The sequence below is a fragment of the Pleurodeles waltl genome, chromosome 3_1 (assembly GCF_031143425.1).
Source record: "Pleurodeles waltl isolate 20211129_DDA chromosome 3_1, aPleWal1.hap1.20221129, whole genome shotgun sequence".
Classification (NCBI taxonomy): domain Eukaryota; kingdom Metazoa; phylum Chordata; class Amphibia; order Caudata; family Salamandridae; genus Pleurodeles; species Pleurodeles waltl.
Genome location: NC_090440.1, coordinates 1,871,442,927 through 1,871,470,749, shown reverse-complemented (window position 1 = coordinate 1,871,470,749; position 27,823 = coordinate 1,871,442,927). Strand labels below are relative to the sequence as shown.

The 27,823-nt window shown below is 44.2% G+C and overlaps 1 protein-coding gene across 1 annotated transcript; it reads right to left on the bottom strand.

Moving 5' to 3' along the window:
- Nucleotides 1-1,085: 1,085 nt before the first annotated feature.
- Nucleotides 1,086-27,665, bottom strand: LOC138283468 (gamma-crystallin 2-like). The gene is made up of 3 exons (XM_069221425.1): nucleotides 27,558-27,665; nucleotides 20,287-20,529; nucleotides 1,086-1,432 (listed from the first exon to the last, which is right to left on the bottom strand). The coding sequence occupies exons 1-3, from the start codon at nucleotides 27,564-27,566 to the stop codon at nucleotides 1,157-1,159; spliced, it is 528 nt and encodes a 175-aa protein (XP_069077526.1). The 5' UTR covers nucleotides 27,567-27,665; the 3' UTR covers nucleotides 1,086-1,156.
- Nucleotides 27,666-27,823: the final 158 nt, after the last annotated feature.

Here is a 27,823-nt window from a genome sequence, read left to right as displayed (position 1 = left end):
GTAAAGTCCGGGGGAGGCCTTCTCTCGTTCTGCCATCATGCTCTAGGCTCACAAGCCTCTGCACAACTCCTCTTCTCAGACTCACCACCCAGCACAGCCTAGCAGTGGATCCAGTGTAGGCAAGGCATTGCTGCGCCACCTCCAGTGCTTAATTTGTGCTTGTTTCTGGTGCGGAGCACCGGCACTTATTTGTGAGGGCCGGCGCTTATTCTTCTGCCTCAGGGATTTACTGCGAGCAAAAGACACATAACGAAAAGACGAAGGGAGAGAAAAACTATAAAGCGTCACAATGGGAGAAATAAGAACGCTGCAAAAGTGAGTTGAAGAGGCATGGCTTGGTTTTAAATAGACTGAAGAGGCCCGGGTGGCTTTAGGATTATGCTGCCTCAATATTTATTCCGTGCTCGCACATTTAATTGCAGTAGCCGCATGTTTAAGAGGAGGGTTTTGGGCAGCGGCACGTTTTTATTTACGATTTAAGCATTGGCCACCTCAGTTGTATTATAGGGCAACTGTAGTTATTGATTCCTCTGCAATACTGGTTGTCTTTTTAAGCCACAGCTTTTTAAGTATGGAGGAGGCTATAGTGCAGAGGTCTCCAAACTTTTTAATGCCGCGCCCCCCCAATTGAAAAATAAAAATCATTGGGCCCCCCTCAGAATTTTTCACAATTATTTTATAAACATGGCAATGTTTAAATATGTCTAAACCTATTTAAACATTGCAGTTAAGTACTGTTACCTTTTTAAAACTTCAATAAAATGCTTCTGCTTAAAACAAAGGCCTGTTATCTGTATAAGATTTATTTTGGCCGGAGTCTGGGGCCCCCCCTGGGATCACTTCAGGCCCCCCTAGGGGGGCCCGCCCCCCAGTTTGAAGACCTCTGCTATAGTGGGTTGTACACAGTCATATCGGACTGATGTTGGCCAAACTGTCAAGTGTGAACACATCATGTTGCATTTATATCAGTTAAAATAATTGTGGCATTCCATACACACATATCCCAAAGAGGAGACCACTGCACAGTTAGGTGAAACCCAAAACACCCTCTACAGGCACACTAGGAAAATACTCAACATGCAAAATTGCTTTTTGAAGGAATAGTAATTTATTAATGTAATAATACTTCATTTTAGGACATGAGGAAGTGAACACTTTAACAAAAGTCAGCAACTCGCCTAAAAGAGCCGACCCTGGCACTCAAGGCATTCCAGTCAGTGAAGCGCCTGTATTCCCCGGGCTTCAGGTAGTACTGTCGCCCTCTGTAGTTTGGCTGCTCATAGAAGAGCCAGTGGCCTTCCAACACATTGCAAGAGTTGATGTCGTGGTAGTTGAACTCTTCGTTCACATGAGGGCAATCCTCAGTAAACTCCATCATCTGGCCTCGGAAGTCCTCCCTCTCATAGACTCTGATCCGGTAGGAGCCGCGGTGCTGTAGTGGAAAGAGAGATAAATAAATGTTATTATAATAGCTTCTATGGCAGCTCAAACCCTTTCTCCTTAAGAAGAAAACTAGATGATTTATAGGAAAGCTGAAAGTATTCTCAGAAGAACCGACTATCCGGGAGTATAAGGCGTATTACATTACATATATATATACTTTTTCGCGTGCGGAGATTGGGGGCCACTGATGAAGTTATATGTTACCATTTGGTTACCTTCATCCCTCTACCAACAAGCCAATTTCTCAGGCCATTTTCTATTTTTTGCAATTTAGCAAACTCATGTATCCTTTTCTCTAGAGCCCTAAGGTGTCTATAATGACCTTAATATGACTTTGACTTTCAAGCTCTTCTAAATTCAGTTTTTAACAACAAAAACTGTTTTACAGGAGGATTCCTGGCTCACCCACCGATCTAAACGGAGAGCTTCACTTGAATAAAGATGTAAACGCGTCCTGCCAAAAACACTAATTTGAAGGCTACCGATGTGCAACATGTCTCAGTTACTTTACAAATGACAACTTTCATAAATGTTTTTATATAACTTTCCAGGATCCAAAATGCTGAGGATTGCATTATAAAAATGCAACAATCTGAGAACTCAGTTCGTCAATGAAAAAGAGCAGACCCAGTGTAGACAGATATTTTCATGGCTCTTATTTTTATTTATCAACATATGACATTATTTATTAATTAACGTCAGGATTTTCACACTGCTCGTTATCAAGATCTGATGAAAAGGCCAACCTCCTATATAATAGTTTCATCTCTCTTCCTCTTTCTTTAGGGCTCACTACATTCAAAAGCGGAGTGGCTACCCCCTTTGTGCGGGTATGACTTTTTTGACCACATGATTACACTTGAATCATTTCTTGTAGTAGTAACATTGAGGCCCATATTTATACTTTTTGACGCTAAACTGCGCTAACGCAGTTTAGCGTCAAAATGTTTTGCGCCGTCTAACGCCATTCTGAAGCGCCATGCGGGCGCCGTATTTATGGAATGGCGTTAGACGGCGCAATCAGACCGGCGCTGCCTGGTTTGCATGGGAAAAAACCACGTAGACCAGACAGCGCCGGCGTAGGGCGAAAATGGCGCATGGGCGTCTTAAAATGGGGCAAGTCAGGTTACGTCGAAAAAATCGTCTTAACCCGACTTGCGCCATTTTTTAACGACGCCCATCCCCCATCAACATGACTCCTATCATTGTAAAGATAGGAGTCATGCCCCCTTGCCCAATGGCCATGCCCAGGGGACTTCTGTCCCCTGGGCATGGTCATTGGGCATAGTGGCATGTAGGGGGGCACAAATCAGGCCCCCCTATGCCACAAAATATTATTAAAAAAAAATAAAAAAATACTTACCTGAACTTACCTGAATGTCCCTGGGGTGGGTCCCTCCAGCCTTGGGTGTCCTCCTGGGGTGGGCAAGGGTGGCAGGGGGGGTCCCTGGGGGCAGGGGAGGGCACTCTGGGCTCATTTTGAGCCCACTTGTCCCTTAACGCCATGCCTGACCCAGGCGTTAAAAAGCGGCGCAAATGCGCCGTTTTTAGCCACGCCAACTCCCGGGCGTCTCTTTTGCCCGGGAGTATAAATACCACGTAAAGGCCTGGGAGTCATTTTTTAGACGGGAACGCCTCCCTTGCATATCATTAACGCAAGGAAGGGGTTCACGCTAAAAAATGACGCACATTCCGGGAACTTTGGCGCTATTCGCCTCTAACGCCATAGTATAAATATGGCGTTAGTTGGCGTTAGTTTTGCGTCGAAATTGCGTCAAAAAAAACGACGCAATTTCGGCGCAAACGGAGTATAAATATGGCCCTGAATGTCCTTGTGTGAGATACTATCGCATGCAAACTACTCATATTTTTTAAAGATACGTGGATGAACATCAATTAATTAGTCAAACATCGGATTTGTAGAGCACATATCACCTGTGAGGGTATCCAGGCGCTGCGGATGCGATCTTAGTCGAACAGCCAGGTCTTGAGACCGAGTTGTTTTACATAATCTTGCCACCAAAGCAGCTGTAAAGCCTCTCAGATACAGTTACATTTCTCCAATAGCATTATTAATTTTGATATTTCGTATAATTTGTTTGGGTGAACCAATGGCTTCTCTTCTGGAGCCTTTGTAGCTGTCGAAATTCATATGCCAAATGCGAAAACAGAATAGGCCTTTTTTTTTGGTATTGTTGTACTGTTGTGTACAAGAGCTCTGTAATTAAGGAAAATGTACAATGGCAAACATCTCTCTTTGCTTGGGTCACCACTGCACACATTTGCTTTGTGGTCTGTTGGACCTGTCAGCTAACAGGTCGCACAGGGAGTAGCCTGGAAATTACCCTCCCCCCCCAAACCAAAGCTCTTATGGCACCAAGCAAATTAAGCAAGTCATCCCTTTCTGAAGAGGTCTCTTGACTCTTCCATCTAATCACCTATCCGTTCATCTTTCCTTCCACCCTCTGATATCTACCATTTCTTCTTTACGTGTTGTCATCCATTCATTCTTTCATCTATCATTCAGTCTATCACTATTTTGGCCAGATGCCCAGCCCTATCCTAACCTATCCATCCATCTTCAAACCCAACCATTCACCCATCCCTCCATCGCTGTATTCCCCTTTCCACTCATCCATCCTTTAAGTCATTCATTAATCCATTCTTTTGCTCATTGTAGGAGGCTGGCCTGGCTTATAGTGGGTACCTGATGGTACTTGCACCTTGTGCCAGGTCCAGTTATCCCTTATTAGTAGATTAGTAGTGTTCTAGCAGTTTAGGCTGATAGAGGTAGCTATTGCAGAGCAGCTTAGGCTGAACTAGGAGACATACAAAGCTCCTACTATACCACTTATATTATATAGGTACTATATCATAAGAAACACAATACTCAGGGTTACAAAAAAAAAGGTACTTTATTTTAGTGACAATGCGCCAAAATATCTCAGAGGATATACTCCCTTAGGAGGTAAGTAAAATACACAAAATATACACACAAACCAAAATCAGGTAAGTAAAACAGTCAGAAAGTAGTGCAAACACTGTAGAATACAATAGGATGCAATAAGCCTAGGGGCAACACAAACCATATACTAAGAAAGTGGAATGCGAACCACAAATGGACCCCTAGGCTAGTGTAGTGTGTAGAGGGTCTCTGGGAGTGTAAGAAAACACTAAGGGTGTCCAAGATACCCCACCCCAAGATCCTGGAAAGTAGGAGTAAAGTACTATTATTTCCCCAGAAACACACTAAAGTCGTGATAGAGGATTTTGCAAAGACCACAACAGACTGCAAAGCACTGAAGACTGATTCCTGGACCTGAGGACTTACAAAGGAAGGGGACCAAGTCCAAGAGTCGTGAACGTGTCCGGGGGGGGGGGGGCAGGAGCCCACTAAACCCCGGATGAAGGTGCAAAATGGCTGCCTCTGGATGGAAGAAGCTGAAGATTCTGCAGCAACTAAAGATGCTAGGAACTTCTCCTTCATGCAGAAGATGTCCCACAGAGTGCTGGAGAATGCACAGTTGTTTTCTTGGCAAAATACTACAAACAGGCCTTGCTAGCTGAAAGAGTTGTGGTTAAAGAAAAAGGGTGATGCCCGGGCCCAGGAAGGATCAGAATGTCGCCACTTGGGAGAGGAGACAGAAGGGGCCCTCAGCAACGAAGAGAGCCCATGCACAAGAAGGTAGCACCTGCAGAACTCCTTGAACACGGGCTCAAGAAGTCTGAGCATGGCGGCATCTCAACACAGCAAAAGAGGGTCCCACGACACAAGAGATCAAGTCAGGGAGCTGAGCATCGCAGGACAGAGTGCTGGTGACCTAGGCTTGGCTGTGCATGCAGGATTTTGAGGAAATGTGCACAGAAGGCCTTGTAGGTGCAGATCATGCAGTGCACAGGATTACTGCCTGGAGAGGGGAGGCAAGGACTTACCTCCTCCAAATGTTGACAGTCGGACCACTGGACAGTCTGGGTCACTTGGGTCCACCACCTGTGCTCCAGGGGCCACGCTCGTCAGGATGGGAGGGGTCCCAGAGAACCGGTGACGCTGAAGTTTGGTGCCTGCTGAAACAGGGGAAAGATTCCGTTGACCCACTGTAGATTTCTTTGTGGCTTCCAGTGCAGGATGAAGGCAGACAGACCCCAAAGCATGCACCACCAGGAAACAGTTGAGAAAGCCGTCAGGATTAGGCACTACAATGTCGCTGGTAATCTTCTTGCTACTTTGTTGCAGTTTTGCAGGCGTCCTGGAGAAGTCAGGGGTCGATCCTTGGCAGAAGTTGAAGAGAGAGATGCAGAGGAACTCTGGTGAATTCTTGCAAGTCGTTATCTGAAGAAAAGCCCACTGGAAAGACCCTAAATAGCCCTCAGAGGGGGATTGGCTACCTAGTCAGGTAAGCATCTATCAGGAGGTGTCTCTGAAGTCACCTGCTGGCACTGGCCACTCAGAGGCCTCCAGAGTGCCCTCATACCTCTGGATCCAAGATGGTAGAGGTCTGGGACACACTGGAGGAGCTCTGGGCACCACCCCTGGGGTGGTGATGGACAGGGGAGTGGTCACTCCCCTTTCCTTTGTCCAGTTTTGCGCCAGAGCAGGGACTGGGGTTTCCTGAACCGGTGCTTATGCAAGGAGGGCACCTTCTGCTACCCCTCCCCAGCCTTCAACACCTATTTCCAAAGGGAGAGGGTGGAACACCCTCTCTCAGAGGAAATTCTTTGTTGTACCTTCCTGGGACTGGGCTGCCCAGACCCCAGGAGGGCAGAACCCTGTCTGTGGGGTGGCAGCATCGGTAGCTGCAGAGAAAACCCCAGAGAGCTGGTTTGGCAGTACCCGGGGTCCATAGTGGACCCCGGGGATGTATGGAATTGACTACCCAATACCAGAGTTGGCAAAGGGGGACAATTTCATGATCTTAGACGTGTTACATGGTCATATTCCAAGTTACCATTGTGAAGCTACATATAGGTAATGATCTATATGTAGTGCACGCATGTAATGGTGTCCCCGCACTCACAAAGACCGGGGAAATGTCCCTGAACTATGTGGGGGAACCTTTGCTAGTGCAAGGGTGCCCTCACACTTGGTAACTTTGCACCTAACCTTCAGCAAGTGAAGGTTAGACATATAGGTGACTTATAAGTTACTTAAGTGCAGTGAAAACGGCTGTGCAATAAAGTGTGCGTTATTTTACTCAGACTGCAGTGGCAGTCCTGTGTAAAGGTCTGTCTGAGCTCCCTATGGGTGGCAAAAGAAATGCTGCAGCTCATAGGGATCTCCTGGAACCCCAATACCCTGGGTATCTAGGTTCCATATATTAGGGAATTAGAAGAGTGTTCCAAAGTGCCAATTGAAATTGGTAAAAGTGGTCACTAGCCTATAGTGACAAATTTAAAATCAGAGAGAGCAGAAGCACAGAGGTTCTGATTAGCAGAGCCTCAGTGACACAGTTAGGCACTACACAGGCATACACATTTAGGCCACAAACTATGAGCACTGGGGTCCTGTCTAGCAAGATCCCAGTGAGACAGGCAAAACACACTGACAAATAGGGTTTTCACTATGAGCACTGGGGTCCTGGCTAGGAGGATCCCAGTGAGGCAGTAAAAACACACTGACATATACTCACAAACAGGCCAAAAGTTGAGGTAACAATGCTAGAAAGAGGCTACCTTCTCACACTCATCCTCTACCCTTTCACTCCACCCACCCATCCACCCTTGCCCTCCATCCATCCATCCTCCCTTTCACACATCCACTATCCACCCTTTCACTCAACCATCCATCCTTTCACTCATTCATCATCTTTCCATTCATTCATCCAATCATCCATGCATTTACCCTTTCACTCGCCCATCCATCCTTTCACTCACTCATCCATCCACACTTTCACTCATCCATTTAATCACCCTCCCTTTCACTCATCCAGCAATTCTTGCACTCATCCATCTACCCTTTGGCCCATCCATCCATGCACCCTCCCTTTCAGTCATCTATTCATTCTTTCCCTCATCCATCCACCCGACCTTTCACTCATTTATCCATTCTTTCACTAATCCATCCTTTCATTGTTCATCCTTTCTCTCATCAACCATCCATTCACCATTTCACTCATCGTTCCATCCATCCTCTCTTTCACTTATCCATCTGTCCACACTTTTATCCATCAATTCATCCAACCTGCCTTTCACTCATTCATCCATTCTTTCACTCATCCATTGTTTCTCTTATCCATTCTTTCTCTCATCCATCCAGTCATCTATTCATTATTTCTCTCATCAACCATCCACTCTATCACTTGTCCATCCATTCTTACACCCATCCATCCATTTGCTCAATTATCCACCCATCCACCCTTCATCCATCCACCCTCCTTTTAACTCACCCATCAATCCTTTCAATCATCCTCCCTTTCTCTCATCATCCATCCTTTCACTCGTCCATCCACCTTTTCATCCATCGACCCTCCCTTTCACTTATCCATCCAGTCACAAACCCTACCTTTAACTCATCTATCCATTCTTTCACTTATCCTTCCTTCCATCATCCTTTCATTCATTCATCCAAATACCCACCCATCCTTTCCTCACCCATCCATCCACCCTTTCACTCACCCATCCATCCATCATTTTACTCATCCATCCGTCCATCCCTGCTTTCACTTACTCACTTTTGTCTGCCAAGTTGCAGACAGACGATGCCATCAAGAACTTTACCTCTGCTGTAGCTACACAGACATGAAGCCCCAGCATCCATTCTTTCACCCATCCATCCATCTTTTTGTTCATCATCGATCTACCCTTTCACTCCATTCATTCATCTACCCTTTTACTCACTCACCCATCCATCTGTCGCATTCACTACAGATTAGAAAGACTTCTTTCATGCCACTGAGACATTTATACGAGAGGGGCAGCTCCCACACCTCATGGATGTAACTGTCTCCCAGCCTTTCATATCTGCCTACCGGAATGTGTTTTAAACAAGAGGTTAATTGAAGTGTGGAAATAGGCAGATTAATGACCCAGTGTATTACCTACTCTACAGATCGTATTTCAGCCACAACAGAAGGCAACCTTTCAAATTTTTCTATGTTTAGCATGACATAAGTCGCTTCTTTTTTAGACATTAGTTATTGTTGTCCCGTTAAATTAAATGTATAAAATATGTCCCTTGCGCTAAAATGTTGCCAGGGAACTCGACCTGCCTTCAATGTTCGAAGTGTTTAACCCAACTGCCTAGTGGACCTTAGTTGACTCTGTCCATGGTGTAATGAAGACATTTCTGTTTGGATGATATCTATAGCAGAAGAGATGCTGTTATTTAAGGTGTATATCCGGTCGGACAGGGTATTAATCCCATTAGCCACAAAAGCTAATGCCTACTGTAAGTTTTCTTGGTCTATTTGCCTTAACCGGGCAGCAGCTTCTTGTTGGAAAAGCTTCCAAATTTCATTATATACTTCATATAGGAAGCGCTCTGCTTTTTTTCCTGGGTCCTTACAGGAAGTCCTGTAAGTCGGTGTTATTAGACAGGAGAGTGAGGTGTTCTCTAACTCCATTTAGTGAGGAACTTTTTAACCATTGCTTGCATAGTTTCCCTACACTGTATGTTGTTACTATACCTGCATGTCCGGAGAATATATAGCGAGGGTCTGGCCTACTAATTTTAAAACCCACTGTGGAGTTTATAAAACATTTGTGACACCCATTGGTATCTATTGGCCACAATAACCACCTGCCAGGATGTGACAGTGAAGCATTAAATGTGCCATTCTGGACCCATTAATCAAGCTGATTTCAGTTGCATTCATATATTTTTGCTATTTATAAACTTTTGCACGGACAGGAATACTGGGTGTGTTCAATTCCTTAATCTTTGGTAAGCCTAAACAACTTGTTTGTTGTACAGTTTAATTTAAAAATATAATTTGAACAGGTATCAGGCATGCTCTCAATAAAGCTTCCTTCCCCCGTATTTGCCAATCTCTAGTTCCCCACACACTTTTTAAGTCAATCGACTTAAGGCAAAATTCATAGCCTTCTATAGTCAACTGGGAAACAAAGGAATCTGACTAAATACATCTCGTATTTGTCAGCACTATGCGTACATTTGCTGTCGGTGGCAATTTAAAACAATATGACTCAGCATTTTTAACATTGTGCCCGGAAAAATATGTAAACTTTTCAGAATATGTTTTAGAACTCCCTTGCGGTGGAGCCAGACAATGTTCCCATTGTGTATAATTAAAAACAGTCTTGGGGTACTTGCTCTGTGGATTAAATTGTGCCCATAATAATTATAGCAAAACATATCACCATAGTTCTCTTTAGATTGATAAACATCTTTGTTTTCAAATACAGTGTAATACTCCAATTCAGTCATCATAGAATCAACCGTTTTCAAATCCCACTCATCAGAAACAACTCTGGGTATTATTATATTGTTCATTGAAAGTTTAAACACATATGGTATTTGAATGACCGATGGTGGGGCCTTCTATATCAAATGTCACTTTATCCCAAACAATCGCATCAGGAATTGGTATAGCGGAAATGTTCACAAAAGACAAGTCTCTGTGGACCTTGTCAAAAGAAAAATGTGTTTTAAGGACTTCATCCACCAGTTCAACGGTTGATTTTTCAGGAACCAAATGACCATGTATTAATAAAAGTAATGTTATAACAAACCCAATCCAAAGTAGGAAAGCCAATACAGTCAAGGAAAGCCACAGATAGTTCAATAGAAAAATAAAGTAAGTTGTTTTAAACCAGTTTATCAGCTTAAGTTTTTTTGACAGTTCAGGTGTCGAAGATGCAAATGAATATGAAACATTGTCGTTGAAATCGGCAAAGTATCCGGAAGCAGTTCGTGAAAAAACTGAAGCCGTGTCTGTAGGTGGAGTGGGTATTTCCTGCAGTGGCTCAGAATAAGTGGCGCCATCCTTCTGTGTTGAAGTTGTGTCAAATCGATCAATTATTTCTGTATTGTTTGATGTTAGTGGAACTAATGCAAGATCATTTTCCACCCTCCCCAGGCTCGGAGAGTTATCAGTGTTGCTGTTTACAACTTGTAGAGGAATGTCTTGACCAATAGTGAGAGGGATTTGGGAGCTACTGGCTGTTCCTCTTGGTCAGCTGTGTTGGATTGGCAACATGGTGTAGCTTGACATTGTCGATGGATACGAAACGGTTTTCTTTGGCACCTGCCAACTGTGGTAGTGTTGTGTAGCCATTTTAGCTATAGCTCTATGCACGTTATTTTAACACACTAGGCCCTGCCGCTGTGCACTCTAACCTAGATATATTTTATTCGGCTTAATTTTATTATTGTTACAATAGCCACTTTTACGGTCTTGTTTTCTTTTCTGTTTATCTAACTGTTTTAGCCTAGGCCAGCACTCTTTTCTCAAATAAAATATTCTTGCTCTCTACGCGCTTCTTCCAAGGCTACAGCAAGATAGGTTGCCGATGAACGCAGTTTAATTGTAGTCTCCAATATTCATAGAAAACACACATCTTTACGCAGGGACATTTTCTTGGAACATCAGCTGTTTTATTATAAAAACACTTCCCTGTCCCTTACACGTTAGCGGGCGATTCCAGCCAGAGAACCACGACGGTATGCTGTTTGCTGAAAGCTTTGCTACAGCTGTTTTGCAGGCTTCAGGCCGTTGCTCAGGTATGGGGAATTAAGTCTTCCCAGGGGAACCTGAAGGGCAGAATTAGAGCTTAACATGCTGTGCTCTATCATAGCCTAGGTAGGAATTAGTCCATTGCCTGTAGTGACAACATGGTAGCGTTATTCTTATGCTTCACCCTCCCTGTCACAATTTTAATATTGTCATGCTGTGTTGTCCTGGTTATTGCAGCTCACGCTTTGCTATCTAAGATGCAGCTGCTTCATTAAAATCATTATTGAAACATATACTGCCCCTGTTTGTCCTTGCATATACGAGACTAATGTACCTGAGAGAAACGGATGACACCACGGCTTCCCTGAAAAAAACTATTATGTCATGCTCTCCGCTGCCCAGTCATCCCTGCCCTCGTGTAGAGATGAGGCACTGCTAGTTAGCCAAAGCAAAACCTGGATTGGAGCGACAGGTGTCACCTGCAGTGGGTTAGACTTAGTCCCCCACACCACAGGTGATTCTGCAGCTCAAAATCCAGTAGTCTCATTAGAATAATGAGAGCCTACGCAACAGTAGAATGACAGTTCTGGTACTGTGTATTCCCAAGACTAGGACTAGTGCACATTAAGAAGGACCAAACTCCTTTTTCACAGCAACCTTTTTACGTACTAGATCCCCAACCTTAGGAATCCAGCCTGTAGGCGTTACAGGTACATCCTTAATTCCTGTGGAGGCAACACTGGCAGAAGCGTTATCATCACGGAACTGTTGCAATTCCTGTAAGAGTGTGACACATTCATTTATGTCAAAGGGTGTTTCTGCCGCCTCCACGCCAGGACCATCAAGATCTGGAACAAACATTTGAGTTCCAAACGGGCACTCATATGAAGTACGACCCCCCAGGGACCTTCTAGGCAGATTAATAAATGCTCTCTGGACTCCATACGAGTGGTTAAGCCAACTACGAGCCGTACCTAAGACTCTGGCTGTTAAGGATTGCTTTAAATCACAGTTTAATCGCTCCTAAACACGATTTCCCTTGGGATGAAATGGAGACAAGTACTGGAGTTGGACTCCGAACAAAGCCATGCCATTCCTGAATGCCCTTGGGTTGAAAGCAGGGCCCTGGTCCGAGTGGAAAGCTGCAACTGCATATGTACCGATAAAGACTCGCAAATCTTTAATAGCTGTTCGAGCGTCAGCCGAGCATTGTGGCCACACCCATAGAAATCTGGAGCAGGAGTCAACAGCGACTAAGATGTATTTGGATGCACTATCCGGTGTTAGGGGACGGCAATGGTCCAGTACACACATTGTAAAGGTTTGTTGGAAATTAGGAGGGGTGTCTGCAGTGGGCGTTTAACAGTGGAAACTTTAATTTGTTGGCAGATGTCACAACAAAGGACATACTACTTGGCCTCTCTGTGTAGGCCTGGCCAATAATAACTGGCTTGTAACAATGATGTTGTAGCCGCCACACCAGCATGGGCAGATGCTACCCCCTCATGCGCTGCTTTAATCAACTCTGGTCTTATATCTTTGTTGGGAATATCTCAAACCCCTACGCCACTTATCTTATCCTCCGGGTTTAGGCAGCCTCCCAGTTGGTAGGAAAATTTAGCAGGAATTGCTTTTGGGTAGGGCGTACCATCAGCAGCAGCTTTCACTTCAGCCCATATGTCCTCGTCCGGTTTCGCACCCAAATGGGATACTGCATCAACAGTGGTTGTGGCTACTGCTGATTTTGCGGCTTCATCAGCCAGTGTATTCCCAGCAACATACATTCCAACGCGCTGGTGTCCAAGTGTATGTACAACATGGGCATTTGGTTGCGTTTCCTTTAGATCCGCTACTTTCCCCCACAGGAGTCTGTGTTTAATGGTGTTGCCTTTAGAGTCTCTGAACCCATTCTGGCACCAGCAATGCAGGTATTCATTGAAGGACTGGACACAATAGTACGAATTGCAAACAATCAGTGTTAACTGTGCAGGATCCGTATGTTCCAGTGCCATCACCAGAGCCTTTAGCTCTGCCAGCTGTGCTGTGCAATCCCCTAGGGTTTGCATGTATGTATGTTGGGGACAAAATTTATTATCCTCCATGTAGCCGTTTACATCTGCACAAGCAGTGGAGTATTGATGCTTTGTGCCAATGGCAAAGTTGTGCTGAGCCTTCGGTGTACATGACTCTTTGATACTGATCAATAGGCAATGTGTTTGCTGGAACTTGGTATTCTAGTTCATATTGCAAAAATTCTTGAGTTTGTAATTTTGAGTAAAAAATGTAGTCTACGTCAGCGGCTGTCAGAGACATGGCCCATTGTATCCAACGTGGATGTAATGCTTTAGCAATTGGAACACTGGCTTTGGTGACAGCCTCAAGGGCTGGAATCGGAGCGATGACAATAATGCCCTGAGTGAGTGGTCTTTCTTTAATGACAGCCATCTGTACAGCAGTGAGAATTTTCTCAGTGGGAGCAAAGCGTTGTTTCGCTGCTGAGTACAAGTGTGATTTGTATGCAATCGTGACGGTCTCACCCTCGTTAAAGGTAACATAGGTGAAACCAATGGCACCAGCAATTACTCTGATGACCAAATGTGTTTTGTTGTCCCTTGTATATAAACGTTGTGCCTCAAGCATGTCTGTCTGCAGGTCTCTGATAATGGATGTATGCTCGACTGTCCAAAATTTACTTGAATCAGGACGTATTAAGTCATATAAAGGTTTTCTGCGTGTTGCATAGTCAAGAATGTAAGTTCTGCCAACATTTTTGAAACCCAATAGAGACTGAAGTTTTTTAATGGTGTTTGTAATTGTGAGCCTTTTTCTAAGAATTGTGGCGCTAGGATCACACTCGATAGCTCATATCCCTGAAACAGGACGCTGAGGGAGGCTAATTTTGTTTTTTTTTAATTGAATTTGTAGCTGAATTCAGCAAATCCCACAACAATGGAGGCTACCTGTCTTAAATGTTGCAGTAATTCCTCATCCGTGAGATAGATATCATCTACATAGGACAATGCTTAAGGATCAATGTCGTGCAAAATTGAAGTCACACGAGCCACGAACAGTCTTGGACTGTTCTTATACCCCTGGGGTAAACAACTGAATTCTTTCTGGGAGCCTAGTGCGCTGAAACTTGTTAAGTCTTTACTCTCTGGTGCTATATTCTGGCAGAAAAAAACATTGGAAATGTCCAGTGTTGTTTTGTATTTTTTACGCATAATGTTGTTCATTAGTGCTGTGCTATGTAGGTTTTGTATAGCATATGTGTGTGTATGACTGTTTAAATGTCTGTGGTCTAAGACTATTCTGTAAGAATGGTCCGGTTTAGCTACTGGGAAGAAAGGATTATTCATTGGGGAGACACAGGGTTAAATTACGCTCTGGTACTCCAGTTGCATGAGAATTTCTCTCACAAGTGCTTTAGCATCATGTTTTATCGGGTATTGAGGTTGAGGTTGGGGTTGATTTTTAATCGGAATTACGTGGAAGGGGGATTCTTTGTCCCATCCTATGTGGTTGCGATATAACGCCTGTGCCAATGCCCAATCGATGGCGTAGGATTCTGAGAGCTCTTCAGGAACAAGAGGCGAGAAAGAAGGTTTGATAACCTCTTCCCCATATGGACAGGTACGGACAAATTCAGGTTGGCCAGTCTTGTTCGGCTAACAAGATATCATATATATTTACCACGCGATCCCAAAAGATTGCGTCTATTGTGCGTTCAATGTCTCCTTCTAACTGTAGCGTTACTTTGTACACTCTATCAGGCATGGAGACACGCATGTCCGCAGTTTCTACTAGTAGAAAGTCATCAGTTGCTTTCACCTCCAGATGCTCTGGAGGATTCTGGGGAACTATTGTGACCTCTGCCATGCTGTCTAGTAGCACAAGTGCCCACTTCTTGTTCTTCAAGAGGACCCTCTTCTTGAGTGGCATGTCAAACTACAACTGCTGCCACCTTTTTCTTTTTAAATTGGGGTTTTTGTTGGGGTGGTTTCTCTTCCTTTTTAACAGAAACCTCTGTTGAGCGTTATGAATCCTGTCTCGGTTTCACATACTCTGTTCTCCATTCTGACCACCCACCTCTCTCACTGCCTTTTTCCACTGAGTCCTGAAAGGAACGAGATTGGCATGTATCAGTATATTGATATCTGTCAGGCGTTTTTATATTATCTGTATATCTGAAATTATATCCATTCTGTGGGGTCTCCGTGCGCGGAGATTCACCCCTTTCTTTTTTAGGAGTCTGTTGTTTTTTATCCCAGTGTTTCTTATTATCCTCAGGAGATTGCTTGGTAAAATCTTTATTAGATTTACCCTGAAATTGGGGTTTTGTTGGTCTGGCCCCTAGACGATCTCGACCAATACTAGAGTAGGTCTCTGCGATAATATTTGGCAACTCACGTTCTTGATCCTGTTGAGGAACAACACAGAGCTGCATGCACACCCCTAATGCAACCGCTTCCCTTTTAAGGTTACTTAAAATACTTGAGGATACTGAGGCAAAGTTGCCCTTTAATTGCATCCCCAAGTCTAGGGCCGGGGCAGCCCGGTATTCATCTTGAATTTGTTTTAACACTTCCGGTAAGTTGGCAAGTGTCGGTGTACCATGTGCGGTAATATAGAGCGCAGCGAATACCGTGCCCCATGTAGTACCATTATCTACTGTGGGAGCCATCCCAAATGGCAAGCACATTGTTAGTATTCTGTGTTTATCCCCGTGACCCCCCGGGCTGTTAGGCACTTTGCCAATAAATGTGCAGTCAGGGGTTGTCGCATATTGACTGCAATTGCTACCTGTTGCGGTTTCACCATATTAGATGGTAAATTTGTTCAGAGATGAGCACACCAAATGGGGATTTTCCTTTTAGGGTTCAAGCTTGAACAACCTCCAGCGTCAGATAGGTGTTTACTACTTTGCTGAGGAGGAAATCCTCAATACCACAGACGTCTCCGTATATAGTACTAAAGTGTCTTTGTATATAGTGAGACGGAGATACTCAGGAGGACCCGAAAATTAGAGCCTGAGCAAACGATGGCGGCGCCATGTCGCATAGGCTCTCATTATTCTAATGAGACTACTGGATTTTGAGTGGCAGAATCGCCTGCGATGTGGGAGACTGAGTATGGCCCACTACAGATGACACCTGTCGCCCCAATCCGGGTTTTGCTCTGGCTAACTAGCAGTGTCCCATCTCTACCCAAGGGCAGGGATGATTGGGCAGCCGAGCGCATGACACAATTGATTTCTCAGGGAAACCGTGGTCACCAGGTCTCATCCATTTCTCTCAGTTATATAAGTCTCACATACACAATGACAAACAAAGGCAGTATGTATTTCAATAAGATTTTAATGAAGCAGCTGCACCTTAGATAGCAAAGTATGTGCTGCAATAACCAGAACGATACAGCATGACAAGATTAAAATTGTGACAAGGAGAGTAAAGCATAGAAATAACGCTACCATATTGTCAATAGAGTTAATAGACTAATCCCTACCTAGGCTATAATAGAGCACAGCATGTTAAGCTCTAAGTCTGCCCTTCAGGTTTCCCTTGGAAAACATCATCCCCCATACCTGAGCAAAGGCCTGAAGTCTGCATAAGCAGCTGTAGTGAAGTGTTCAGCAATCAGAGTGGTTCTCTGGCTGGAATCTCCCTCTAACGTGTAAGGGGCAGGGAAGTGCTCTTATGATAAAACAGCTGATGTTCTGAGAAAATGTCCCTATGTAAGGATGTGTGTTTTTCTATGAATGTCAGAGACAAAACTTGTACCACGTTCACCGGCAACCTATCCAACTGCAGCCTTGAAAGAAGCACAGAGTGAGCAAGAATGTCTTGTTTAAGAATGTAGTGCTGACTTAGGCAAAACCAGCTAGAGAGAAATAAAACAAGACCACAAAAGTGGCTATTGTAAGACTTATAAAACAAAGCTGAATAAAATATATCTAGGTTAACGTGCACAGCGGCAGGCCTAGTATGCTAAAGTAATGTGCATGGAGCTATAAATAAAAGGACTACACAACACATCCATCCATCCACTCAGCCATCAATACTTTCACTCACCCATGCATCCATGCTTTCTCTTATCATCGGTCCAACCATTCACTCATCCATCAACCTATTCACTCAGCCATCCATACTTTCACTCACTCATGCATCCATCATTTCTCTCATTATCCGCCCACCTGTTCACTCATTCATCCATCCTTTCATCCATCAACCCCCTTTATACATTCAGCCATTCGTTCATGTATTCATCCATCCTTTTATCCATCCATCCACCTTCTCTTTCACTCATTCATCCATTCCTTCACCCATCCATCTTTACAATCCTCCTTTCACTCATTCACCCATCCATCTACCCACCCACCCTTTCACTCACCCATCCAAACACCCTTTCACTTACACACCTATTCATCCATCTACCCATCCATCCTTTCACTTACTCGCCCACCCTTTCACAGTATTTATGAACCTTTGTCTGTCAAGTTGCAGACAGAAAGCCCATCACTAGCTCCAGCCCCGCTGGAGCTGCTAAAGGGGAGGGAGTGTCACAACGCCCCTGTGTCAGCCTAAGGGTGGTCTTACCCCAAACCTTTTGCCTTCCTTCTCCATTTTTGCTTAACTTGTTTCGCACAAATACGCACTTTACCACTGCTAACCAGTGTTAATGTGGTTGTGCACGCTCTTTAAAATATGGTGACACTGGCTCATCTCAAATGTGCAGATTTAATTTACTTACAGGTCCTTAGTAAAGCAGTACAGCACACATTCAGGGCCTATAAATTAACTGCTACAAAAGGGCCTGCAGCACTTATTGTGCCACCACTTATGCAGGCATTTAAACGTGTGATTACAGCCTGTTTACCTAGTCTTAAACTACAATTTTGACCTGGAAAAACAAACCTTTTACCAGGCCCAAACCCTTCTTTTTATTTCATATAAGTCACACATAGCCCCTAGAGTGGCAATTAAAAAGTTGGACAGGTGCTTTTAAACTTTACATGTCCTGGTAAAGAAAAACCCTTAAATTCATTTTTCACTACTGCAAGGCCTACATCTCCAATAGGATAACATTGGAGTTGCAATTTCCTAATGGGACCAGGCAACCTTAGAGCTAATTGGGATGTTCCCCAGTTTTGTAAGTTTATGAATGAAGACTCTGCAAAGGGTTAAGGGAGAGGGGTAGATGCACAGGAACCTCTAAAACGTTTGATATGTCTTTAAAAACAATGTGGTCCGAGACAAGTAGGCCACGTGCTCACCACATGCAAGCAAAGCCCCAAATCCATCAGCACTGCTTGTGAACATATTTTGCTTGAAATGAGAAATAAAATATATCTAAAATGAATGGACTTTTGATATTTATTATCTCAAGCTCCTTCAATGAATATAAATATTTTCAAATGTATTCGTTCAAATGCATTTCTTCAATCGTTATTTTTTTCACACTTTTCTATATTGATTTTTATTAGCAACAATAATATTAATTCTTCACCTGCATCCATGTAGAAATCTAACACAGGAAACACATTCTGTTCGGAAGAGCCTGTCATCTTGTAGAAAGACTGGTGCATGCTTGAAAATCACCTGACATAACTAGGTTTTATGTGTCAATTTCATAATGTTTTGTTTGAGAGATAAATTAGCTCAGTTTTAAAATCTCAGAGCCTATTCTTTACTTGTGCATCTATTAGAACAATTCAGAGATTTGCTCAAGAAAGCGCTAACTTACCCATCAACAACCAAGATGGCCATCTTACCAAATGGGCAACCCTCACCAGAAACTTCACAATCACATGGCCCATCCACTTAAGGGTCCCAATTAACCCATGACCTCACCACATCTACAACCTAGGTACATCACCAATCTGCAACACCCTGACCCACATCATCAACACCTCTATAAAACCTGCCACTTCCTGGATGATTGGAAGCTTGCAGAAATCAACGCCCTCCTCAAGAAGCCGACAGCCGACCTAAATCAACTGAGCAACTTCCAACCATCTCCCTATCCAGCCAAAGTGATTGAAAAGGCCATTAACAAGCAACAGACAACCCACCTCGAGCCTCACCATCTTCTAAACAACACATGCTCAGGATTCAGGAAGAACCACAACACTGAAACAGCATTCATCATGGCCACTGACGACATTCAAACCTTCCTGGACTCAGGAGAAACAGCGACTTTCATCCTGCTTGATCTCTCCGCAGCTGTCAAGACTGTCTTCCACAACAGCCTCATGAGAAGTCTCCACAAGATTGGCATAGAAGGATAGTGTAAAACATTCCAGTACCTTTGAGTCTAGTTCACGCTATGTGAAACTGCAAAAAAAAAGATGGAAGTTCTGGTCTTCACAAACAAGACCTCCCCATGGGATTCCACCTGGTGGCCATTGAATCTAGGACCAACATAAGGGCCAATTGACTATGTAAGAAATCTAGCGATCATACAAGAAATCTAGGGATAATCGTAGATGACAAGCTTAACATGATGGCTCAAGTCATGCTGTGTGCACCTTCTGCGTCTACATCCTACGCATGCTGTGGAAGATCATCAAATAATTGCCTCAGAACACCAGATGGACTGTCACACAAGCACTCATCACTAGCACTAACACTCTTTATGCTGGTATCTCCCAACAACTCCTATATAGACACCAGACCATCCAGATCGCAGCTGCAATACTCATACTTGGCCTCCCATGCTGTATCCACATCACACACACCTCAGGAAGCTTCACTGGCCCCCCATTCGCAAATGCAGCCAATTCAAACTTCTCACACACACATATAAAGCCCTACACAGCTCAGGACCAGAATCCCTGAACAGCTGCATACACTTTCTCCAACCCACCAGACACAGATGTTCTGCCTCACTCTCACTCACACACACTTCCTGCATCCACAAAAGGAAAACTGGAGGTTGTTCACATCACACCTAGGACATGAAACAATCTCCCTCAACATATCAGCACCTCTTCTCACTTTTTGAGTTCCGCAAGAAGCTAAAGATCTGGCTCTTCCTTGAGCACCTTAGGACCACTCGCTTACAGACTTTGCCCAAGCACCTGGTTACCCTCTTGGGTGATTACTGTGCTATACAAATCAACATAACACAAAGAACTGAAACTCCACTTGTCTTCCTTGACTGACTGCATCCTCCATTTTATGTCAGAACAATAAGGAAATCTAAATCTTACCTGTGGAATTAAGCGACAAGACCTGATAGAGTCACTGAGGCCCATCCACTTCTGGCAGTCAGGATACTCCCCTCTTTTCACAAAGTACTGGTGGCCTGTGTAGTTGGGTCGCTCATAGATCATCCAGTTCCCATTCTCAACCCGGATGGAGTTGCAGCGGCTGAAGTAGGATTGTAGTTCAGGTGAGTCTGTGGTGGACTCATAGGAGCGACCTTGGAAGTTCCTATCCTCATAGAAGATTATCTGCACACAACACAAAACATTATGGCAGAATATTTTTTTCACCAACTTTCACTTGTATATGTATGTTTAATGTGCAAACAGAACGTGCATAGGGACGGCTCATCAGAGAGCACTGAATACATCTGAGAATTAACATTCAAATTATTTCAACATTATTTCTAAAATTATACTTGAAACCTCTTAATATGTTGCAAGCCCTTATGGCCTTATTCTGAGTGCCACAGAAATTCGGATTCTGGGGCAAACAGAAGTACACCCTTAGGTGTTTGCTCACAAGATTTTTTACCAGGTAAAATGTATTGCAATTGTAGCATCTTAGAATGGTGGAAACTTACTATTGGTATGTTATTCTCATTAAAGAAGGTCTAAACCCATATGATGTGGTATTTACCACAGGGGGTACTAGTGTAATGAATTGGCATAGGGAAGAACTACAAGTCTTTTTGCTGCACTGCCCTATGCCAATTCAAAAGGGCAGGAATGCAGCATATTTACGAGATATAGTGCATTCCTGTCTTTTCAGCCGGTGCTGCAGCATAATTTGATGCCTAGCACCAAGGCAGTCACTGGATTGTTGGCAGGATTGTTTTAGTGCTGGAAGGGCTACCTTATGTCAGCATTTATTTCTTCACTTTGTTAAGATGCTTCATATAGGGCCAGCTTGTCACCTATGTGTTGCTTTCCATTGTTGATTGTGTTTTGTTTTACTAAGAAAGGGCATTGTCATCAGAAAAAGATGCAGGATTTTATTGGCAATCAAAAACAGACCTCTGGAAAAACTGTGTTGCTTATTCACTTTATCACACCAGATGCCAGTTCAATCCAGAGCCCTAACGAAAACTAGAGGGCCTTTTGCAAAGTACACAAAGGGGGCACCCCAAAATATGTCTTTCTGACCCTCACTAAATTGCATATATTTCAGAAATGGAAAACCATTGACCCTAAATGATATAGTTTGTTATTTCTTTGCTCATTTCATAGTCAATTGGGAGTTTCAAAACCTTCAAAATGCTTGGACATCAGTGCTACAGATGACCCTACGTGTGTTAAAAAGATGTGACTCAAGAAAAAGCAAGGGACTCCCCCATTCTGTTGAAGGTCCATGGTGACCTTGACCAGGAGAGGATCACCAACACAATAAAGCAAAACAAGGAGATTCACAATGTGATGGGTAGAAACTCTTTATTTCCAAGATTTGGCTCCTGATTTTGCAAGAAGAAGGCATCTAAGGCTGGGTTCTGGAGCTCAAGGCGACACAGGAGGGGAACACAGTGTGGGTGGCACCCCTTGTACCCACATCATGCAGCAGAATAGATCACTCATTGTTTATAATGATGGGCTAATTCAGGGCTTCCTCATCACCTGTAGGATGTTTAGATTTAGCAGAAGAGCAGACAACAGTTTCCCAAATAGAATTCTTAACAGAGCTCTCTTTTGCTTTTCTCTTGCAGTCTGATGCCAAATGGCAAACAGATGGAGGCTACCTAATTACAACATGGGCCCTACATACCTACGTACCCCACATAGCCAACCTCGTCTACCTCAAAGGGCCAAATGCTTAATTTGGAAAAAGAAAATAAATACATTTAAAAGCAGGTATCCAAAATATTTCTTAGGAGTCCACCTCTAATTTCCCCCTTGTACGCAGCCCATTTTCATCACTGGTGCTACCCACTGCCTGCATGGACAATGTTCAAAAACAAAATACTTCATGTGGAGACTGAGCTGGATTCTCATTTTTTTAAATGCAGTCACATAGTACATTTTACTGTCCAATTTTCACTAAAATCTCCTATGAAGTTATAGGTGCTGACAAGGTAGTCGGAAGGTGCAGTAAAATAGTTCAATACTTCCATGACCCACTTTGAAGGTTCTACCCTTTTTTGTACACCATGTGCTAATAATTTTACTGATTCAGCTATTGTGTGTAGTATTACTGAGAACAAGCTAGACATTTCACTGTTAAAAAAGCTGGAGTGATTGTGTTCATTAGGCAAAGGGGAAAGAGCTATTCTTGTCAAGCTGCTAGAGGGGACCTGCTGGAGCACACACTGGATGGACCACCCACCAGTAGTCCGGAAAATGTTCGTTTTGAAAGTTACAATGGTCATGCATCATTCCATAGACTGCCCAATACACTCCTAATAACTAATGGATTCCTTTCTGACCACAGGTATTCATTGAAAACTGGTCCAGCGTGTAAACAACAGCAATTAAAAGTGGCACTCATGTTTAACTGAAGTGTTACTTACTTATTCTTCCTAAGTCAAGCTCTCTTTGGCTTCCTCTCTCCCTGCTACAGGTGTAAAGTCCAGCTGAAACTAGAGCGATATATGATGAGCTGTTTTTTCTACTGTGTGTTGTGGTTTGTGTGTTAAATGCATAGTATGTTTGCTTTAATTCTGATAAGCCATGCTGTTCCTTTTTTTGCTGCATATGTGGTATGCTTTGTGTTGTACCGTACGTTTAAGTAGGTGGGTGCATGCATGGTTGGATAGTGTTAGTTTTAGTTTCCCTGAACGTTTTACCCCTTGACCTGCTGTTTTTCTGACTCATGTTTTCTGGCTTTCATGATTCTGCGCACTTTACTACTGCTGACCAGTGCTAATGTGCTGGTACTGTGCGGAAACATTATCTTATGCACAATTGGCATTTTTGATTTACGTGTAAGTCCCCAGTAAAGTTCACTATATTGCCCAGGGCCTGTAAATCAAGCTCTACTAGTGGATTCCAGCATTGATTGTTCCACCCACCACAGTAGACTTCAAACATGTCTCAGGCCTGCCACTGCATAACCTGTGGGTGCAGTTTTAAACTGGCATTTCGACCTGGCCAGTTTACTTAACTTGCCAAGCCCAAACCTTCCTCAAGGGAGGCCCTGGTTAGCCCAAAGGACAGGGTGCAGTGCATTTAAAAAGTTGGACATACAGTAGACATTTTAGTTTACCATGTCCAGGTAGTGAAAATGGAAATGGAGGTAAGGGACCTTGTGATTGTGATCTTCAAAGGCCTCTTTTGGAGTCTCCCCCAATTCAAAGACATGTTGGCATATGTACTGAACCTCAAACTCAACCAAATCAGTTCACTTTTGGGTCCTGATTAGACTCTGCCATGCAGAACAGTTGTGCTGCCAGGAGGGACTGCCACTTTGCTAATTGCCATTTTAGTTTCGAGACTGCATCAGAACTATATTTTGCGAGTGCTTCATAGTACTCCTCTACAAAGAACATAACATAACTCCCTGAAAGAGAGTGCATGGATCTGTTTTCTTTTTAAGCACTGTGATTTTCAATACTACATTTGAATCATGATAACCAATGCAGATGTAATTGGAATTTAGTTGTTTGGGGCTAAATTTAATCAGATACATATTCCCTATTTATCTAAACTGGTGTGGAGTCTTTTTGTGGTGTTTTCACTATACTACTGTGATCCAAGTACTGCATTAATACTTTACACGTTGCCTCTTAAGTTAAGCCTGAGTGCTCTGTGCCAAAATAACAGAGGGTGACTACATGTTAATATAGGAAGTATAACTGACTTACCCTGACTAGGACTGTGGTCCCTACTTGGACAGGGTGCATACCTCAGACAACTAGAGACACAGGTGGTCATTCTGACCCTGGCGGTCTTTGACCGCCAGGGCGGAGGACCGCGGGAGCACCGCCGACAGGCCGGCGGTGCTCCAATGGGGATTCCGACCGCGGCGGTAAAGCCGCGGTCGGACCGGCACCACTGGCGGGGTCCCGCCAGTGTACCGCGGCCCCATTGAATCCTCCGCTGCGGCGCAGCTTGCTGCACCGCCGCGGGGATTCCGACCCCCCCTACCGCCATCCAGATCCCGGCGGTCGGACCGCCGAGATCCGGATGGCGGTAGGGGGGGTCGCGGGGCCCCTGGGGGCCCCTGCAGTGCCCATGCCACTGGCATGGGCATTGCAGGGGCCCCCGTAAGAGGGCCCCTACATGTATTTCACTGTCTGCTGCGCAGACAGTGAAATACGCGACGGGTGCAACTGCACCCGTCGCACAGCTTCCACTCCGCCGGCTCGATTCCGAGCCGGCTTCATCGTGGAAGCCTCTTTCCCGCTGGGCTGGCTGGCGGTCTGAAGGCGACCGCCCGCCAGCCCAGCGGGAAAGTCAGAATTACCGCCGCGGTCTTTCGACCGCGGAACGGTAACCTGACGGCGGGACTTTGGCGGGCGGCCTCCGCCGCCCGCCAAGGTCAGAATGAGGGCCACAGTCTCTAAAAGATAGTCCAATGCCTGTTATTAGAAACTGTCAAGAGTCTTCCTGCATTAGATGATTATTGGGCAAGCAACTCTTTGTGCTATATTAGTATGCATATTCTGTCTCCTGAGGCTGATGAGCTAGAAAACAGGCTTGCAGTGCTTAATTTAAAAGGTAAGCACCAGGGCCCAATGATTTTCTCAGCAAGTCTCTAGCAACTCTGCCTATGCTGCATTTGCCCTGCATTTGCCCTTATTCTTTCCTCCCTTTCCCAGACACAGCTACTACATCTGACTTGTAGTGGACATCTGTTTAATAAATGTAAATAAATATGGTGTTGCAAAAGCCAGAAGAATAGTCCACTATTACATCAAAATGACTTTTGAGTTATTTGTATTAAATACTGAGATGAGGTACTGGCTCATGGCATACCTCCCCCTTTCTACAGCCACCTGGACCATTGGTTTCATGTCAGGGCCTCTCCCACAAATTTGCCCCCCAGCTTGACTGACCATGCCATTTATCTGCTGGTTTCTCTTTCACAATAGTTCATACCCTTGAAGCATCCCTTGTTCTACTGGGTACTTTCCACCTGCCCTTCCCCTTCCATTCACAGTGTGTTCCACTTTTTCACCAGTGATGGAAAGTGTGAAGTTTCACATACATTGGATGGAATTTAGCCTCTGTTGTTCCACCATGATTTGACAAATAATGCCCTGATATTCTCACTGGTGGGGAGAGAATTAACAAATGTGCACCCTAAATCTAAAAAAGTTCTAAAAAATGATGTAGTGTACATTAAGTAGGTGTGTCTTCAACTCTTTTTTAAATTGGAGCAGGGTCATGGTAGTCTTAATCAATATTTGGGATAGTGTACCAGATCATAGGTGCATAGATGGAGAAGGCCTGTTTCCTTGTCACATTAGGTGCATGTATGGGTGAGCCTACTACTTCCAACATGGCCATTATTACTGCACCTAGTGAAACAACCCATACATCGCCAGCCACATGAGAAAGCACCTTTATGAATGCCTGCAACATGAAGAATGGACTGCCAGCTTCTTGCGTTGGCGAATGAAGAGAAGACTGCGCAACCCGAGGGCAGACTACACGGGGATGGAGGAGAAGAAAAGGAGTTGAGATCTAGAAGCAGCCCTACATGCAGAGAAGGAGCCCGACTGGAAGGAGGAGAAGGAAGAAGCCTTCGAGGACAAACCCAAGGAAGGAGGTAATTGTGCCCAAAGCACCGCTTGTGAGTCCAGCATGCCCAGAGGACAGTGGACGCTGTAACCCCAGACGTCCTGACCCAGGAGGGCAGTGCTTCTAGGCCGCATGTGGGGTTATTGCGAAAGTGGTGGGCTGGGGTTCAGGGGCACCACTGAGGCATGTGAGGCACCCCCAAAATCTCTAGGGAGCACAGGCCTTCTATCATTTGGTGGTGTTTATAGGCATCATTAAGGTGTGCAGTGACACCAAAAGCACTAGGGAGCATTTGTCTTTGAGCACCCGGTGGAGGACATGGCACTTAGAGCACCCAGCTTCCTTAACCCTTTCCCATTTGACTGACCCAGTATTGTATGCTTCTGTCCAAGGGTCTCTCAACCATGTTCTGAGGGCTGTGGAGGTGCCAAGTTACAGAAAGCCCTAAGGTGTGGGACTGAACCGGGCATCTCTTGGAGACGAGGTAGAGAAGCAAGAACTTTTACTCTTTACTGTGGTTGGGTTTTAATTAGCGCCCATTCGAGTGTGTGTTCAATAAATGCCCTAGCTACGCAAAACAGTGCCTGGACGTATCCTTCTGACTAGCTGGTCATAAGACCAAAGTGCAAAAAGTGTGCATTAGTAAAACCTCACATTTTGCCCACTAAGGTTCAGAATTTCCCATGATACATCTCTACAATGAGCCTGGGAAGGATTTAGGAGCACGAATCACATTTTTGTTGACCATCACATCTAGGGATGCAAAATCCCCATTGGTGCAAAGTTTTTTAGGAGCACAAACCTCGATTAAAATTAAACACACATGTTGATCCAAAATCAGATTGGAGTGCGGAATTGCCATTGGTGCAGCACCAACAGGGATGGGTACAGTTGAAGAGCACAAATTCACCTTCATTACAGTGCTTTGCAATCCAGAACGGTTACAGCACACTGATGCATTTCCTTTTAAATCACATGGAAAGGGGGGAACTTCTCTTTGCTGCCCCCACCCCGTCCTTGTGGTTTGTAAGGGATTGCAATATTTCCGTTGATTCACATTATCATTTTAATACATTACAATTTCCTCCTGATACAGCCTGCCACTTTGAAAAGAGAAGGCTTTGTAATCCTTCTGGAGATCAGGCCCCACATTTTGAAACTCAATGTCAGATTCTCCAATGTTTTATTTTTGAGGTAAACCTCGCCCACGTCAACAACATGTCACACCTACCCACGAAAAAAACATTTGTGAATTGGGCCCTAACTCTCTGAACTTCCACCCAGGAGTTATCTGTTCAAAGACAAAAAAATAATCAAAGAGTGGAAGCCATTTCTCCGTTTACATATTCCCAAAATACTGATTAAACGATTTCCGTTCTACAGCTATCCTTTTCATAATTGAGCATGCCAAGCAGGTCAGATAAACTGGCATGGAGTACTAGAGGTCGATGGAAAGCATATACCACATTAGTTATATAACCCAGAGTCTCAAACAGGTTAAAGAAAATACCTCTTTAAAATGATGGATTAAAATTAGGCAGACAAGGCGTAGAGAAAAAGATCACCGGCAAGGGTTAGTTGAATTGACATTATTGCATTACCTTTCCCATTGTGGGCCGGTGGCGTTCCGTGTAGCTGCCCTGCTGGTGTGTTGCAGTACAAGCCACTGGGGGTTCTACTGTATTTATACAGGTCTGGACACGTGCAGTTAGCATAACAAAGTCTGATTTAAATAGAGTCTGCTTAGGTAAGCAACTTTAGCAGCTCTGTTCTCTGACCAACCCTCCTCGCTTAGTGCACAGATAAATGAAATCAAACAAATAAAAGCACAAGCTGCTGCAGTTTCACTGGGGTCACCATCGTCCTG